The 19,450-nt window shown below is 43.5% G+C and overlaps 2 protein-coding genes across 5 annotated transcripts in view; both read left to right on the top strand.

Moving 5' to 3' along the window:
* Positions 1-13,403, top strand: part of LOC8077951 — a 53,887-nt gene extending 40,484 nt beyond the window's left edge. Inside the window, exons 4-5 of one of the 4 annotated variants that reach the window (XR_002447489.1) lie at positions 9,778-10,187; positions 10,445-10,683. Coding sequence is in view for 3 of the 4 variants with exons in the window: in XM_021447343.1 (XP_021303018.1) it covers positions 13,163-13,249 (87 nt within the window). In the remaining variant the exon portion in view is untranslated. Of the gene's footprint in view, positions 1-3,099; positions 3,225-8,749; positions 8,848-9,777; positions 10,188-10,444; positions 10,684-13,162 lie in introns of those variants that run through there. The other 3 variants (XM_021447343.1, XM_021447344.1, XM_021447347.1) reach the window with 3 other exon arrangements.
* Positions 16,392-19,282, top strand: LOC8077950 (ABC transporter G family member 23). Its single transcript, XM_002440977.2, has one exon. The coding sequence runs from the start codon at positions 16,837-16,839 to the stop codon at positions 18,958-18,960; it is 2,124 nt and encodes a 707-aa protein (XP_002441022.2). The 5' UTR covers positions 16,392-16,836; the 3' UTR covers positions 18,961-19,282.

Below are 19,450 nucleotides of genomic sequence, written 5' to 3'. Positions count from 1 at the left end.
GCTAAGTGCAGTGGTACTACCATAGAGTTCATGTCCTATGACTTGAACCAGCTTGTCTGACATTGTCATGCGAGGGTACCCCCTCTGATTTGAACCAGCTTGTATGACTTGAACCAACAAATGTACCAAAGATTGCTATTGAGTAGGATGTGCTATTGGTGCCATTGTGGAGGTAGCATCGGAGTAGCTAGAGACATAGTAGGAGGACTTCATTGGTAATGATCTAATTGATAGCTCAGATGATGACTATCAGTTGATTTCAAGCATGCCTTCATGTGCACATGATAGTGAAGTTGGTTGCTCTAGCTCAGCACCTCCTCAACCACCTCAGACAAATCTAGCTTTTCTTGCTATACTTCAGAGGATGCAGCACGAGTAGGCCTGATAGGCATAGGCTACCACTACTACACTTGCTCAGATGTAGACATGTCAGGACCAGTCTATGAGGAGCACGATGACTATGGCCAAAGCGGTGGCCTATGACTCTAGGTGTAGCAATTACACCGCGAACACAAAGGTCTCTGAGATGCTAAGCAGGTCAAGCGGGATGTTTTCCTAGGGCACGTGCACCGATAGCCTACAAAATGATGACACCTACTGTAGCAGCATTACGTTGTGTAGGAGCATCTCCTGCATCAGTGTCATACACATGGTGAGGATGTCAAGCAGTGTCGACTTACCCAGTGATGTCTAAAGACATGCACGTGGCGAGGACGTCACAAAGGATGTAGTATGGCGGGGTCGGTGTTGTGCGGCATGGCTTTAGAAGCTGCACCATGAGTGAGCTCAGCATGGCAGTCGACTTTGGAGTAGTAGATGTTCTGGGCGGTGAGCTCATACATGACCTTCTTGGGCAATGGAGACATTAGAGGTGATGTGTTAGCAATGTTGTTCTTCCATGAAGAGATCATTAGTCTGCTAACCCTATTCTCTTGTTTGTTCTCTTGAGAATGATGGTAATCTCACAAAATCGATACTTGAGTGTTGAACCTTATGTTGTGTGGCCAACCAAACAAGAAGGAGAGACGTGTTCTTATCTTGGAATCATCCACACAGGCAACCAAACAAGATGACTATTATCCTATAGGCCCCCAAACATTGTAAGCAAACAAGGTAGGTGAATGCTTTCATCAGGGCTGGAAAGAGCTTAGACAAAGCCTCTATCTTGGAAGACTGACCTCAGAGCAACCAATCATGCCCATAGTATGGGATACTAATACACTGTCTAAGTTTTAATCTTTCCTCTGTAAAGAATCAAACCTAGATGATTCAGAACAATAAAGAAACCATTCCTCTAAGATCTGAGTCTTTGATTCACAAATGACTTGGTTTTGAGTTTTCCCTCTTGATCTCCCTTTGTTTGCTACTTTGATGGGTTTTGATTTCCTATGGGTTTGAGGGTGTTTTCATTGGATGGATTCATGCTAGGACATCTAAGGAACATTTTTACCAAGTGGTTTGGGCAGGTTTCTCATGAGCATGTAGATCTATCACTTCAACAATACCTAGTAGGTACTCACAAGTACTCACGTAAGATGAACTAGATGGTAGCACATGAGACATAAGATTTATACTAGTTCAAGCACATGGGTTGCCCTTGTCCAGTTGGGGTGATGTTGCTCTTCTTGTATTCATATGTTCAGTTACCGGGCTCTGTTGCTCTGACTTATGAAGTAGATGAGGAGAATATGAATGAATGACATCGGTCCCGATCATGAGGGTCATACTCCTCCTTATATAGCTTGAGGGAGTAGGGTTACAACAAGGGTGATTGGCTAATAGATTGGATTCCAAGTTTGTTTCATGGAATACATAATAGATTGATCCTACGCTATCGTCTAGATATGGTGGCTTCTAGATGTCTTTGATATACCTTGATCCCTATGTTGGTGGACTCATTTTACACTCACACTATGTGAAAAGTGTTAATTCACATCCCCTATATAGGTGCCACCATGTGCATGTGTCTGCAGTAGCACTACTATAGACATGTTATACTGACAAGCATCTATAGTAATTGGCTGGCGGGGATCACCGGCTAGGCGAGATCAACATGTGTCTACAATAAGATGTTATTACAGACACGTGTGGTGTTCTCCGAATGTGGGATATTGGGGTCTAAGGTTACAGATGTGTCTCAGGTAGATGTGTCAGTAATGATATCTCTTATTGCAGATGCATGTTATCATACAGATGCTTGTTCACAACACATGTCTCGAGTAACATCTCTTATTGCAGACGCATATGCTTTTGCACATGCTTGTTCACAACATGCATCTCGAGTACTTATACCAGATGTGTGTTCTATACATGTGTCTATAGTAAATGCGTGTCTGTAGTAAACCCTAAATGCGTGTCTATAGTACCCACAGTAGTCATGACATGTGAATTGCATTACATGGAAGTTAGGCTATGCAGGAATCAATGTATGTGGTTAACAAATTGTATGTACAAGCAATTGGTGATCATAAATATCACTGTAGCCATTGACAAACCAGCACCAATATATTGTATATAATGCATAGATCAATGCATTGCCAGCAAAAGTACTTGGAGGGCATTACGTACTACATCATAGATTTTACATCATAGAGATTTACTACTACTGCCCTATTTCATCAACAACAAAAATAAGTCATCACATTAGTTGTTGTTTGCCCATGGTGAAGGTCTGCACATTCTAAACCATGGAATGTAGGTGCTCACCAAACTCATCAAAGTTCTTATTGAAATGCTCTTCCTCCTCTTCCTTCTCAGCATTCTCTCTCTTGAGTTGGTCAACACTATGATGAACAATGACAATACTGTAGTGAAGAAGGGTTATGCTCTCCATGAGGGTTATACTTGGAGGGAGCACATAAGATGGAACCAAATATATACATATGCACATAAACTGTTATTGGAAGTCCTATGTATGAATACATCTATAGATCAATACTCATGCATGCATTATATTACATCACCAAGTTAAAGTGCAACTATAAAGAGCTAAGCAAGAAATAGCTAGCCTTCCTTGTTGCCATGTACCTACCCAAACAGACCTCAATTCCCCCCAAATTAAATTTACATACATACACTTGACATGCATGTTGACTGCAGATCAGGTAGTGGATCAGTTTGACACCAAGCAAGCATGAGAGGGATCAATCAAAGAAGTGGTAAATCAAAATGGCTCTACAGGTGCAAGCCATAACAATTCTATAGGGGGAGAAACAACACTATGTAGTAACTTTCGCAACTACATCTGCATACATCTGCTACTAAAATTACATCACCAATTTAAGCTGAAAGAAATTGCTCCAAGACTGGCAAGGATCGGTGGCTAAATCTAGTTGTTGCATTTAGATCATCTCCTTAAATTCGTATACAGATTCTTCACCCACACATCTAACATTCTAGATTATAGTTGCACACACTAGATCAAAACTAAATAAACCCTAAACACAATCCACGACTAGGTACAAATAGCCCAGGTCAAATTCAAATAATCATCCTAACAAAATAACATTACCATGGGTTGTGTTGCAATAACATATGCATGCATCAAGCAGAGTGCTGAACAAAAAACACTAAATCCAATCACAATGAACAAACTATAGATTATACATACCTAGTTATGGGTGTAGGAGCTTGGACCGGTGACTTCACTGTAGTTGCCATGCTTCTTGGTAGCCGCTGCCCTTGGTGACATGGACTTAGACAAGGGCACCTTCTTCATTTCCTCATCCTCACTATCGCTTATTAGGATCGGACCGAAGATCGAACCGGTGAGGCTATCGGTTCACTGGTCTAATCGTTTAGAACCTGTTGAACCGTCGGTTCAATTATTTTGGATCGGTTAAATCAAATTAGCCACAAATATATTGAACCAGTGTATATATATAACTAATAATTAATAGATAGTAAAAAACACAATTTAATTGTAGAAGCATAAAGTTTATACACATACGGATCCAAATACAAAATGGCATGTTCTTAAATTCAAAACATCAAGTGCATGAACAATCTTGTTGTTATAATTTAAACTGGATTAGAATAGTAATTAAAATATTCACCATTGCAAAACAATATATCTCGAATGCTAAAATGGAGTGTACTATTGCGAAGAGCTTGTTATGGCAATCAAAATAGATATATTATTTATCTAATTTGGAGCTTATTTAAAAAAATTAATGAAAATTTAAAATTTAAAAGATTGTGTTGATGCCAACGCTACCAAGCACCACGACCCAATGCAACATTCAAACTCAGGAGCTGCCAGGTGGGCCAGTCAATGGCACGTGCATGCAGCCAATCCAGCTGCAGTCCACCAGCGTCAAATTCAAAAAAAGGTGAGGAGCAACTAGGCGGGCCCGTCAACGCCACGTGCATGCACTCTACCAGTGAGCACCATGCTACATAGGAAGACGCCAGGTGAAGTAGCATGCCATTACGGACTGGGACGGTTCGAATGGAACCGGGTGGTTCACTAGTTCCACAAAAAACCGGCCGGTTCAACCGGTTTTTACCGGTTCGATTGCATAGACGGTCTTTTAAGTGAATCAGACCGGTTTAAGCTCTAGTTCGGTCTTTTAGCGGTCCAACTGTCGATCTGGTCTGGTCCTAATAACTCTATCTTCACCACCACAAGGAGCTTGGCCCACCTAGTGATCACCAGGCCCTTCCTAGTGGACACCAGTAGGGGATCTGGGATGGCCTTCCTCTTGAAGACCTATGGGGGGCTCACGTCCTCCTTTACCTCTCCAAAGAACGAGCAGTAGAGAATGAGCGAGAGAGGAGTGGATAGACATGAGAGGCCAGGAGTTAAAAATGCGAGAGTGAAGACAAGTAGCGGTGCCAAGTTGCAATGCATGCTTTGAATTGAAGGAGTAAAGGAGTCAATGCATGGGAGAGTGAAGGATGCGGCTAGTCATCTTGTTGGCCTCGTACAGATACATTCTAACAACATGTGTCTGTAATATTATAGATTATAAAAAAAGGACATTCAGGGATATTAATAGAACAATTATGACAACATTACAATGTTAGCATTGTTCATCACAAGCATTGTTCACAAAAGAAAAGAATGTACAGTCATAGCACATTAATTATTCACACAAAACATAATTAACACAACATATTAGTTCATGATTCAAAGTGCATCTTCTTCTACTCGTCATTGTTGAACACATGGTTCACTACCTCCTAGGCCTCTGAATGTCCACAATCTAAGCCGCGACACGCCAAAGTCATCAATCAAGTCCTCATGATTATCTAAACCATCACCCATTGGGAAACCTGTCTCCATGGAAAGCAGGTCATCATGCCCCGTATGCACCTGCACCATGGCCATAGCCACCACTGTGCCATGGCGAACGCTATGCAGGACAATCTCCTAGGCATGCGCATGGATGTCACGGAGTGGTTGATAAGCAGAGGTCCTTGAGCGTTGACGGCATCCAAAGCTGCATTTGCCAGCACTCACAGTTTGTACAATTGAACCATTAGCATAGGCAAAATAAAGAAATCTATAATTATCAAGAGGCAAAGTTGAAGAGCATAAGAATGGGGAGAGGTTTTCTCTGGAACAAAAGAACTCATCACCTCCCACCATGGCATCATCCTCGGCCAACTGGCCCATGCAACTTTGATCTCCTCCTCATTAGCGCGGTGGGTGACTTCAGAGACCTTAAGATGGATCTCAAGCTAACTATTCTCATGAGTCACCTTTGAATAGAGGTCCTTGGTCTTGTTCCACCCTCAAAGATAGCAGTGGGCATCATCGTTGTTGTAGGAGTCTAAGTTCTCAAAGGAGCTAGACCAGTTAGAGGAGGCAGCATCTATGGCATTGGAGGGCGTGTAATTCCTTATAGAAAGAGGGTGAAGGCTATAATTTAAGATGAATCTATGGGGAGCAATATAAAACCATATCAATATAAGCAATGGTGTTTGATCTTACCTCCTGTAGTGGATCCAGTACCGAAGGTGTGTAACATGGTCTTTGACCTCTCATGAGACTGTCAGCGACATGCACTTCCTGGCAGTCTGCCATGCTTGGGCGAACACCACAAAGGAAAAACCGCTCATCCGTCATGCTTAGGTGCTCCGTCAATTATTCTATTAGGTCGTCGCACTAAAGAAGGCATAGTGGAAGAAGCCGATGGCATGGTGACCTTCGCCCTACATGACATCGCCATCAACAAGTCCTACTATAGTGAGTCTAAGGTTTTGAAGAATAGGATCTAGGTTGGTGGTAAGGACCACATGCTGGTGACTATGGGTATGAGGTGCAGCGTAGAGCTCCTTAACCTAATCACCAGCGGACGCATCTTGTTGCCATCCTTTGGGAGCATCTTAGGCATATAGGTGTTGTCGGTCTTAGTGTCTCCTACAATGACCTAGAGATCAGCATTGATCACAAGGTCCAGATGAAGAAGATTGTGCTAGGGCATACGCCATCATAGCCGGAAGGCTACCTGGCTGTCGCTCTATTCTCCGATTGGATAGGTGACAATCGGGTTGCTTATACAAAGTCCAATGATCTACACTAGACTCCATTGAGAATTCCATCTAGTGGTGATCGTGATAGGTATGTGGATGTTCTTGTACATAATGGGAAAGTGTTTGTCGTGACCGCTTCTGCTAAAATCTGCTCCTAGGAGATTAAAGAAGGTGGCAAAGCCACCAAGGGCACATTTGTTGAGTCACCAGTCATTTTCAATGGTGATAGGAGAGATTATGCCACATTTTACCTTACCTCCTCGAGCGGTAGCAACCTTCAGTTGGTCTACGTCTATGACCACACTTTTGAGTATTATCCTTGGTGGAGCTAGGAGAGGATGTCACACCCCAAAATTTCTAATTTTAGGTTGTGCATAGAAAACACTAAATAATTATAAAATAAATTTAATATTTGTATAAGGTTTGCCAAGATTAGTTGAGTTAGTGTAAATTTAGTTATAGGAAAATATGAATTTTCAAATTGTTCCAAATTAACTTTATGTGCTTTTGTTGATGTGATGTGATGCTTGATTGTTGCTTGAATTTGTGTTGTGAGTAGATAAAGATTTAGAGCGCGTTTAGTAAGTCATTTATCTGTATCTGGCATGTATCTACCTTTTTCTACAAATCAAGTCTCCTCTATCATGATCTTAATCTTTTCATCTAAAGTTTCCATATCGTCCTATTCTACTCCAAAGCATTCCTTTGAGTTCATCTTCTATCAACCGGCCTATTAAAACTTCTCGATAATTTTTTCATCATTTTGGGAATTCTTTCTCGCTTTTCTACGAGCATAATCTAATTTTTAGATGCTCCTAGACATCTTTTCATGAGCCCTAAATACTTTATTTGGGTTCTTCATGTTCTAAAATGTCTCTAAGAAGTTTCTTCAAATTTTTGGAGAAATTATGGATTTTTCTAGAATTATTTTAATCTCAAAATTCATTAATTCCTGATATAATAAAATATCTCTTTTTGATGCTCAACGCCTGTGCGAAATAGTTCTTATAAATCCTAAAGAGCCAGACATGAGCTTAAGAAAAAAATTAGGGTATCGTTCCTTCTCCTTGCGCCGCCGTCTTAAAATCAATCTGCTATTCCCTTCGCTGCCAAACATCCGGCGACTCGACGGCAACGAGTACAGGGCAGACTACTGCAGAGTTTCGGAAAGCCGACGTAACCATCTTCAAAAGCAGCGCCGGTAGGTGGACCAAGGATGGCAAGTTCATCATTATCTGTTCTTTGTTTTCTAGTAACTCGCAAGCTTGGCCAGGCCTCGTGCATCTCGGCTCTTTCTGATGGTGTACGAGCAGGGCAGCCGCCATCATCATCTTCGCATGCCCAGGCCGCTGTTGCTTGCCTTTGCTGCACGCAGCTACACATCACGGCTCCGCAAGCCTACCAGCCGAGCCAACGCCATCTCGTCTTGCCTGGTGGGTAGAAGGTTCCTGCCGCCGGAGCCCGAAGCTGCCCCTGGCCCATGCGCTGGTTGGCAAGGCCGAATCAGCCATGACCATCATACATGTTTAAGGTAAGAAGCCAAGGTATTTACGAACTTGGCACCAATTTGTAATATTCTCATAGTTTATTCGTTTTACGTCCGATTCGAGTGGTTCTAGTTGCATTAATTTCGTGTCGATGCGCTCTACACAGTAGTTCTAAAGTTTATCATATCACTTGATTACAAATTCATTAATTTAAATACTAATTAAATTAATCATTATTTAATAGCTTTCTAATTAAAAGCAACATAGGTTTATACCTCGGTCCTTCATAAATAAATATTAATTGCTGACGAAATTTGTTTACAGTTATATATTGCTTAGTTCAACCCATTTGATATACAAAATTCAAATTATTGTATTAGACGCTCTCACATGTTTATTTCTTTTGTAAAGATAACATTTAATAACTTGCTTTATAAAGTAGGTGGTAACATTTATAAAATAAACATGATTAGCGTCCACTTAATTTTCAAGTTAATTTAAATATGTTTTATTTAATCTCAACTAATGCTACACACATAGTTTTTCTTAATTAACACCAATTAAGCTCACAGTTGTAGGCTTTTATAATATAAGCTCTCGGTAGTCGCTTCTTTTCAATCAAAGCCCAGTTCTCAGTGTTTCCTGTGTTTTTGTGACCTTAGCATCAAGCCATGCCGTTTAGTGTGCTCTTTTAAAGTTTTTCCTTTGATTGATGTATTGTTCTTAGTTGCTTTTATTTGTTGCTTGTATGTTTGCCTATGTGTGGTGCTTGCTACGAGTAGAAAGAGATCTATGAGGGCGTTGGAGGACAGAAGCTACAAAAGAGAAGATCAAAGAATATCTATGAGCATTTGCTTTGAGTGAAAAGCAAGTATTCAAGGCAAGTATAACTTGGGATCATCCTTGTTACCTATTCACTATTAACTACACATATATATCATATGCATGCTATCACCTTGTCGACCTTAGCAAAATCATAGATGATTGTTACCTGGATTCCTTGCTACCTACTTGATATGCATTTGGTGTAGATGTGCTAGTGCTTGATATAATCCATGATCTTGTAAGATGATTAATAGCTATGCAATGAACGTTAAAAGATGACAAATAACTATATGAGATCTTGTCTGTAAGTGATCACCGGGACAACAGTGCAACCATGAGGGCTATAATGGCTCTGGCTTTAGCTCAGTATGAAGAACTTTTCTAGCTTGTTAGAGGTTACCCGAAAGGGCGGAGGGGCTGAACCGTTTTGGGTATAGTGCGAGCCCCTGTCCCTATGTGTATAGGCTGCGCGTCATTGTGCCATTTGGAAGGGGGGTATCTATATCTGCGCGCAAAGGAAACCTTGCGGCCCTAACATGTTAGACGAACTTTTGAAAGGCTTCATAGTGATCCCTGCCGACCTCCCTAGGAAGGGGGTTAAGAGACTGGCTACCTCGGGCGAAAGGGTAAATCATGAATCATGGGTAAAGATGTACAACCTCTGCAGAGTGTAAAACTGGTATACTAGCCGTGCTCACGGTTATGAGCGGCCTTGGGGGTTCTTGCTGCGCCGACGATGAGCTTATTAAGTTGTTATGTTCATTTGATTATCGTTTATGCTATGGATTAATTATGCTTACACTTGATCATGTGATTATTGGATTATTTATGCTACCTTGACATTTGCTATTAATTATGAACATGCTATCCACTATTAAAAGCTAAATGCAGTCAAACCAGTGTCAGCTATTTGAGCCTCATGAACCCCCGGTTATACTTGTTGAGTACGATATGTGCTCACTCTTGCTATTTCCCACCACTCCAGTTTATTAGTAAGAGTTATCAGAGGAGCGAAGGAGTTACGAAGGACGTTCTCAGGATACAAGAAGTGCTAGGCATATGTTACCCCCAGTCAACCGTCCCTGTGAAGATTGAGCCTAAAGATTAGTTACCGTTCCGCGATACTCTGATGTAAGTGTTAATTATAAGTATGTTTTCGCTATATAACATTGTTTCTGATACTGTTCCTTTCTGTTGTTGTATGAGTGGACTTCCTGGGCACACATATAGCTAGCCTGGTTTTGTTCCTTAAAACCGGGTGTGACAGAGGATTAATGAATCATAGTGGGGACTTCATGCCATGATGTATCCTCCTCTGTGAGCACGATGACGGCGTATGCCAATGTGGTTTCATCCTATACGCACTAAACTTGGCACAGAATAGAAGCTCTTAAGGTATGGCTACATGTCTAAGAAATTTTGTAGTATCATCATGTCTATGTAACTTTTGTACATGTGGCTTATATTATTTCTTACTTGTAATCCCTGTTAATTTAAATAGCGGGCTATAGAAACATATTTTCCATGTTTTTCACATCAACTACTGATGTTTTTTCATGTTTTTGCCATGTTTAATTTGACATATTTTTATATTTGCCCGCTATTTTAAACTTGGCTTTGTAATATATAACTTTTACATATATGTGGTGAAGCGGCGGTATGTGAGAAGACAATCGTGAAAGACCCTAAAGGACGTACATCATCATGAAAGACCATGAACTGTGTTACAATAGTTTGAAAACTCTTATTTGATGAATAATAGTTTGAACTCTGTAGGCTGGTTGTGGTGAACAATGTTGTTTGAACTCTTGTAATAATGGTTATATTACATTGTTGATTAATACTTCATTAATTCATATTTTGATGATATATGACTATTGTATTTTGACGATGTGATTCAGCTAAAATCGTTTGATGTTTGAAATCATGAAGTTTTGTCATCTGCAATGTTGTCAGTTTAAATGTTGTAAGCCTTTTATAAAGTGAACACCGCTATATGTTCGAACATACTCCCATAGCGCAATGGTTAACCCATAGGATTGGCTTTCCGGAGGTGTTGAGATTGATTCCTCTACGGTCAAATATATAATCTGCCTTATATTTCAATATACTACAGATATGCCTTGAGCAGACGCGTCTATAACAAAATAAAAAATTGTGGATTAATGCTTATTTTGGCTGATAAGATGATCTCACATAGAAAAGTTCTCAACTACAAAGCATCATAACATTTAGAGATCTACAACTTTTATTTTATGAGTTTCTCCATCCAAGATTATTTAGAATACTCAAATGTCAAATTCCAATTTTTCTTATATTTGAGCTTAATTTTAAGGTTCGAGATTACTTCTAATGGAAAAGTTGTAAACTACATAGTTGTTTACCTTCTCAATATCTATAACTTTCATTTTGGTCATTTTTGGATTCAACATAGTGATATTAGCATTGTTCATAATTCTTAGGTATGTCTAGTGTAGTTTCATAAACTATACGAGAGAGATGTAAAATTTATGAATAATGTTACTAATACTTTGTCAGATCAACATATTACCAAAATAAATGTTTTAGATCTTAAGAAGATATAGAACTACTCCCTCCGTATCAGATTTAGAAGTCGTTTAGAACAGCGACACGGTCTCCAAAACACAACATTTGATCTCTTATTTTATAAAAATAATTAGGAAAAAATGATATAGGTATACTTTTATGAAAGTATTTTTCAAGACAAAATCTATTCATATGACTTTCACATTTGCAAACTCAATAATTTTAAAGTTATTGACAATTTATATTCCCAATGTTTGCCTAAACCTTGTCCAAAACGACTTCTAAATCCGATATGGAGGGAGTATATAGTTCATGACTTCATCATCCTAAGTCATTTGATGTTTGAAAATGTTGTTCAAAGTTGTCATTTTTAAATTCACCAATTAAAATGTCAATAATAAAAGATGACCAAAAATAATATTGATAAACAATTGATGGAGCATGATTTTAGAAAAAAATTGGAAAAAACCAACATATTCAAGTTAGTATGAGGGAGAAAGACTAGTCATAAATTTTATCCAAAGATCAAAAAGAGAAATCATAGTTGTTACAAATCATCTCAAGATATATAACTTTTCTAGAGACCTATCTTTAGAAAACGCGTTTGTAACAAGAAAATTATTTTTGGCTTGCACTACATAGAGTTATACTTCAAGATATATATACAACTACTTTTATTTGGCTTGTACATACTTAGGAGACAATTTCAACATCCACCACATCTCCATTAAGCAAACTATAATTAGTTAAGTTTGTTCTAAATGCATGGTCACAAATATCATATATGTTGCATGCATTCCACCTAGCTCGACCCTAATAAATCCTTGCACACCCCATGTACTCAAGATTTTCATGCAACACCACTGAAGAACCTAGTGCACTCCTAGCTGATTCTAAACTCATCGTTGCTAAATAGGCACCACGGCTCCCATGGTGCCATCCATCCAGTGACCCCGCCATAGCCTTCGCCTCGACATTGATGCCTATCTTAGCGAGGCATCGCCTAGACCACAGGAGAAAGATGAGGCCTTATTTCTATAGGTATCACCACGTCGTCCATCAACAAAGTCTTTGCTTGATCGTGGTGCCAAGCACACTTCTCGTTCTTCCACGTCATCGTCGTCGCCACCCACGGGCCCGTCGCCGCTCTGTTGCCTTTGATCTCCTGCAACAGTCGCAGGGTTTCGATGTTGACGTCTACACCATTGTTGGACCTGTACAGTTCAAGAGCAATGACATAGGATGCATGTTCATGCCCAAAATAGGAGGCCCGCAACTTGATGTTTGCGATGGAACATGCCGGTTTGGAGTCTCCTGAGGTAAACTTTTGTAGATACTTGGGTCATGGAATTGAGTGTAATGCAATTCAGTGCTCGTGCTGCCATTCCTATATATAGCTAGGTGAAACTCATTGAATTACTAGTTGTTCATGTTACTAGTACTTGTAGCTTATCGGAGCTAACTGGAATGCTTGCAGGCAAGTGTATAATGTTTGGGTCATGGAACGGTAATGACGCTTGTTGGAGTTTATTTTGTGGATAAACTATGTTGTTACTAGTCCATTTTTCTTTATATTGATTATGTTCAAAAATTTGGTGTAGAAGGAAGTCTAAGTTTAGATAAGAACCACTAATATGTTACATCATGCATAGTAATACTTTGTGCTATCTTTGACTCATCATGCATGTACTTGTTATTGCATATATGCTTCATGTAGGAAAAACTTTTAATTTTTCTACTGCTGGAATACCTAGCACAGATTTACTTATAATGTCATATTTGCGAAGCTTCATCTTATATATGTCTACTTTTCTTTGTCGCAGGAATTTGAAGTGTTGTCCAATGAAATCAACATGATGGAAGTTAGAGAAAGATCGTCATGTTCATTGTCAAGCAGATCATCAACATAAAAGACGAGTTTTATTCTCAAGGAAACCATTTTAATTAGATGATTTAGAGTAATAGACGGTTTATGTTGAGAGCTGTGATTATGAGTTTCGAGCTATGCAAGTCTGAGATACATTATATGTTCTTGTGTTGCGTGTGATGGATATATGTAAAACTTTAGGATATATTTTTCGTGTTCTATGTGATGAAGAAAGCTCATCTATGACACATGAGCTAGTGTGAAGAACAATAATCTATGATGTATATATATATTATTTGCCTGCGATCTATGCATATATATCTATATCTATGATCTGAGACCTAAGATCTGTGGGCTACAGAAGGGTCTGTAATAAACCTAAACGCATCTATGGCGAGCAAACTAATACACACTCAACTAGATAATAGGGGTCGGTAATAAGTTCCTCACTACAGACACGTTGCAAAAATGTTTGTGGTTGTATAATTCCCATAGACACATGTCTTGTACGCGTGTCGCTACTAAGATCATTCACACAGACATAGTTATGGACGGCGTTTGTAATAGTATCCTAAATAATAGACGTGCATTGACTACGCGCGTCTATAGTATCGTTCTCCACATAGACACTTTTACCATCCTTGTTTGTAGTAGTATCCTAACTATAGACGATTGTAGATTGCACTAATATAGTTCTTCACATAGACGTGTGTACCATCGGCATTTGTAGTATTATCGTAACTACAAACGTTTGCGGACAGCACACATCTATAATATCGTTCTTCGCACAAATGTTTGTACTTTCGGCGTCTGTAATTAGATACCTACTACAAACGTTTATAGACTACACACCTCTGTGATAGCATTCTTTACACAGAATGTACTGTCGATGTCTGTAGTAAGAATCTAACTATAGAAAATTGTTGAGCAAACGCTTCTGTAATATCGTTATTCATACAGATGCTTGTACACTGCACAGGTCTGTAGTAGTGTCGTGCCTACAGACCATGTCTGTTTTAATCATAGTCGCATGTAGTTACGTGTGTCTGTAGCTATATTTATTACTACAGATTCTTGTTTTGCGCGTTTGTAATAAGTCTTATTACAAACGTCATATTACCCACGCGCACTGGTGCGTCTATGATGCACCTGAACGCTTGTCTGTCAAGTTTTTTTTTTGACATAATGTCATGGGCCTCCTTCGTCATGGCTTTTATCCTAATAGATGGACGTGCTCAAATATATCAACAATGTTGGTGCCGCAGACACATATATCCACAGTAGCCTTCGTAGGACTTTATGAGCCTGTTCACTAGTCTCACAAGTCATGGCTAAAAGTATTGTTCACTGATTTATTATGAAAGCAAAAGCACTATTGACTAGCAGAAAAAGTACAACCTATAAGGGTGTCTTTATTGGTTCCCAAATAGCTAATCTAGGGAGAATTTTATGGACTATCAATGCTAGTTTACAAATAGTTAGCGAGATAAGATATATAAATAAGAAAAAAATAAACACTATAGTGCAGAGTTATGTGAGAGAGATATTTATAGGAGATCGTGCTAGATCAGCTATTTGGGAGTCGCTAGCTATTTAGGAGTCACTATCTATTTGATCTCTCTCCTTGATAGTAATGGAAGTGTTATTTTTTTATTATTTCTATACCTTATTTAGCTAGTTATTTATAAATTGCCATTAAAGATGTCTTCACAGCCAATAGAATTTCTTCTAGACTAGCTATTTGATTACTATCGAGGACGCTCTAATCCTCGGATGTAAGTCCCAATGAGCGTTCCTTGGGTGGTGAGGTTTAAACGCAATAGCGTCAACTGTCCTCGAGTGTCGAGACTCTCTTAAAGCAAGGTCAATAATAGTACCAAGTGCTTAACTATAAGCCAAGTGATTAGAGTCAAGTTATACAATAAGTTGTTTTATACTTGTCTCTCAAAGACATCATCATTTTCATATTTCTCCTTACAACACTTGCTATGTAGGCCCACCACTACATATGCATCCATATCCGGCTTGATGCTTGCATAAGAGCTAAGTTATCATCTTTTTTAACTTTTCTCCTTCACATTACCATTAGCTTGGCTATAAGCCTATTATTATACCTGCTCTATGCTATGCTGGAGTGTGGACGAGGCTTCGGCCCTGTTTGGATACTCTAACTAAGTTAGAGGTTAGAGTTATTCTCTAGCTCATGACTAGCCTCAACTAACTCTAGCTAAAAAAGTGTTTGGATGTAAGGGTTAGATTGACAATAAATATACTTTTCCATTCATTTGGCTCCTTCCTAGCCAGATTTGGTGTGGCCAGCTGTTGTGTGGCCTCCTCCCGCTCACAAATGACATTGCTCCACATGGTACCTTACGTACCGTTTTGCCATTGCTGGCGGCGGGCCATTTTGCCATTGCTCCATATGGTACCTTGCGGTCTGTTTTGCCATTGTTGGGAGGCGGCGACACGGTTGGAAGGCGGCGACGCGGCTTGGAGGCGGCGGCGCGGTTGAGAGGCGACGACGAGGCAAATTGGAGGCGGCGGTGCTGGTAACCGGGAGGGGTCGTGACTGGGAGGCATCGCGAGTGGGGATCTCCTGCAACACAACTAATCTCTTTTCCTGTGGGCTCCACCTCAAATAGCCCTAAATAGCCCAAATAAACACCTCTTTCGGGGGATAGTTTTTTGTGTGGGTTAGATGCAAATAACTCTAATCTAACCCTCATGTTTGGATACTTTAGGATTATTTGAGCCCCAAATAGCTAAATCTAACTCTAATCCATCCAAAAAAGGACCTTCCTTGGGTAACGAGAGTTATTTGGGTGTCCATATCATGCACGCAATGGATCAATAGTCCCAGTTATGTACAGGCAACCATTGTGCACTTGTTATAGGTCCCTTCAGGATGACGAGTCCGCTGGTTTGTCCCAACAAACACGAAACACGGGCAATCTGGATTTCGCGTAGCACTACAAGAAACGTCGTCTTTGCGACTTTTGCACAAATGGCTGCAAGCCTGCGGTACGTTCATGTGCTAACAACTAGCACCGTGTTGCCTGAAAAATAAACTGAAGCTAAACGCGGTCTCTGTGTCGATCAGAAACTTTGCTTTTACTATTATTACGGTTCGCTCGGCACAGCGAGACAGGACCCCAACCACACGCCACGAAACGCAGGCCCCCCCGTGTGTGGACGGCGCGCGTTCGACCGGTTCAAGCTAAGCCAGCGTGCGCGCCGGTTATATTAGGTGCTTAGGTGCAACCGCCGCGACGACACGCTCGGAGGTGGCCGTTAGACCATTTGGTCACAGTAGCTAGCGGGTCACAACGGCCCTCACCCAAACGAAACAGAATTCCCCCTTCAGCCTCGGGGCCTCGCTCTACACCTGGGCCGACCCGCACAGCAGGCTTTCTTCTCCCATTTGCTCACCCAGTGCAGATCAAATCATCCAAACATGGCAACAAGCTAAGCGCGAGCGCGCATCCCCCTCTCTCTGTCTCTCTTGAAGATCTAGAAACCCGCCATTGGCAAGCTAGTGCTGTGCTGGTGTGCCGTGCCGTGACGAAGCGCGCGCGCGTGCATGGGTGCGTAACACGTTCAAGTAAGCGAGCTGGACTGGATCGGATTGGCATGCAAATGGAAGACGACGGAATCAGCGAGCTATATCTGCTCAGCCGCTTCGCGCCATCCTCGTCCACTCCTCATCGTCACCTCAGGGCTGCACAGATAGCCATGGACCATCAGGACCTGTCTTCGGAGCTGGACCCGGCGCTGCTCATGTCGACGTCGACGTCCTCCTCGTCGCCGCCAGGCTCGGCCTCGCCCTCGCCCTCCTCCTCCTCCTTCTCCCACCCGTCCCCGCCCCACTACACCTTTGCCGTCAACAACCTCTCATGCCCCGCCCCTCGCCGCCGCGCCGCCGCCACCAACCTCCTGCCGTCGTTCCTGTCCTCCGCTTCGCCGGCGGCCACCGACGGTGCCGCCGGCGCGGCGGGCCTGCTCAAGTCCGTGTCCTTCACCGCCTCCAGCTCCAACATCCTCGCCGTCGTGGGCCCCAGCGGCGCCGGCAAGTCGACGCTGCTCCGCATCCTGTCCGGCCGCGGCACGGGCTCCGAGATCGCCAAGCCCGGCACGGTGTCGCTCAACGGCCACGCGGTCGCCTCCCGCGCGCAGCTGCGCCGGCTCTGCGGGTTCGTCACGCAGGACGACAACCTGCTCCCGCTCCTCACGGTCCGCGAGACCATCCTCTTCGCCGCGCGGTTCAGGCTCCGCGCCGCCGACGCGGCCACCGCCGGGGAGCGCGTCGAGGCGCTCATGCAGGAGCTCGGCCTGTCCGAGGTCGCCGACAGCTACGTCGGCGGCGGCGACGGCTGCGGGCTCTCGGCCGCCCGCGGTGTGTCCGGGGGCGAGCGGAAGCGGGTGTCCATCGCGGTGGACATCGTGCACGACCCGCCGGTGCTGCTGCTGGACGAGCCCACGTCGGGGCTGGACAGCCGCTCCGCGCTGGACGTGCTGCAGCTGCTCCACGACGTGTCCCGCGCGCGCCGCCAGGTGGTGGTGCTCAGCATCCACCAGCCCAGCTACCGCATGCTGCGCTACATCTCCTCGCTGCTTCTCCTCTCCCGCGGCGCCGTCGCGCACTTGGGCACGCTCAAGACGCTGGAGGACGCGCTGGCGCGGCTGGGCCACAAGATCCCCACGCAGCTCAACCCGCTGGAGCTCGCCATGGAGGTCACCGGCCAGCTCGAGGAGGACCACCGCTCCCGGTCCAGGATCGCCGCCGCGCACGGTGATCGCCACGCCGACGACGAGGAAGAGGTGACCCGCCTTGTGATCAGTGGACGACGACGACGCCGGCTCGACGTCCCCGACCAGGGCTACTGCAGCCGGTTCACGGAGGTGGCGGCGCTGACGGTGCGGTGCTGGCGGACCATGTACCGCACGCGGGAGCTGTTCGCGGCGCGCGCCGCGCAGGCCGTGGTGGGCGGCCTGGGACTCGGCAGCGTCTACTTCCGGCTGAGCCCGGACAGCCCCGACGGCGTGGCGCTCCGGCTGGGGCTGTTCGCCTTCACGCTCAGCTTCCTGCTCTCGTCCACCGTGGAGGCGCTGCCCGTCCTCCTCCACGAGCGCCGCGTGCTGATGCGGGAGGCATCCAGGCGCGCGTACCGCCTCTCCTCGTACGTGGTGGCCAACGCGCTCGTCTTCGCGCCGTGCCTCCTCGCCGTGTCGCTGCTCTTCTCGGCGCCGCTCTACTGGCTGGCGGGGCTCCGCGCCACGCCGCTCGCCGCCTTCGCCTTCTTCGTCCTCGCCGTCTGGCTCATCGTGCTCATGGCCAGCTCGCTCGTGCTCTTCCTCAGCGCCGTGTCGCCGGACTTCGTGCTAGGGAACGCACTCATCTGCGTGTTCCTGGGCGTCTTCTTCCTCTTCTCCGGCTACTTCATCCCCAAGGACAGCATCCCGAGGTACTGGGCGTTCATGTACTACGTGTCCATGTACAGGTACCCGCTGGACCTGCTGCTCATCAACGAGTACGGGGGCAGCGCGAGGGGCAAGTGTGTGGCGTGGATGGGACGAAACAGTGACGCCATGACCGGCGGCGTGTGCTTGAGGACCGGAGCCGACGTGCTCAGGGACAGGGGCATCGACGAGGGGATGAAGTGGGTCAACGTCGGGGTCATGCTGGGGTTCTTCCTGCTCTACAGGCTCATGTGCTGGGCTGTGCTCATCAGGAGGGCCTCCAAGACCACCCTGTGACTGTGATCGCTTCAAGGACCAGGGTTATTAAATTAGTTTGATTCAGGCCAAGAGCTCTGTGTCTCAGCATGCATTGCAATAATATCTTATTATATCTTGGAGGTGAAGAGAGTTATTAGTTGATTAAATTGGTTCATGTAATTATTGTAGTAATATCTTATCTTGTATTCCTTACTTTGAATATTTTTGGCTATTTTTTGGGTAGGTGTTGAGTCACTAAAGTGATGTTAATCCGTGGCGTGCTATGTGGATCTGAATATATTTTCAGTAATCAATCGCAGTTCTTCCAATAATAAATTGGGCAATCTTGGCTCTTCATCAAGCTTTACTTTAAAATTGGTTCATGCAACTATTGTACTAATATCTTATCTTGTATCCTTTACTTCAAAATCTTCACCTATTTTTTTGGAATTTGTGTTAACTAAGGCCTCCTTTGGTCGGCCTTTGTAGTGCTCAGGCAGTCCGGCTCCCGCTCCAGCTGCACTGTTGT

The sequence above is a fragment of the Sorghum bicolor genome, chromosome 9 (assembly GCF_000003195.3).
Source record: "Sorghum bicolor cultivar BTx623 chromosome 9, Sorghum_bicolor_NCBIv3, whole genome shotgun sequence".
Classification (NCBI taxonomy): Eukaryota; Viridiplantae; Streptophyta; class Magnoliopsida; order Poales; family Poaceae; genus Sorghum; species Sorghum bicolor.
Note: the sequence above shows the minus strand (reverse complement) of the source record. Positions and strands in the feature narration are given on the sequence as shown.

Bases quoted from the DNA above. Each gene is read 5' to 3' on its own strand.
- LOC8077950 (XM_002440977.2), top strand. From the start codon at position 16,837: ATGCAAATGGAAGACGACGGAATCAGCGAGCTATATCTGCTCAGCCGC.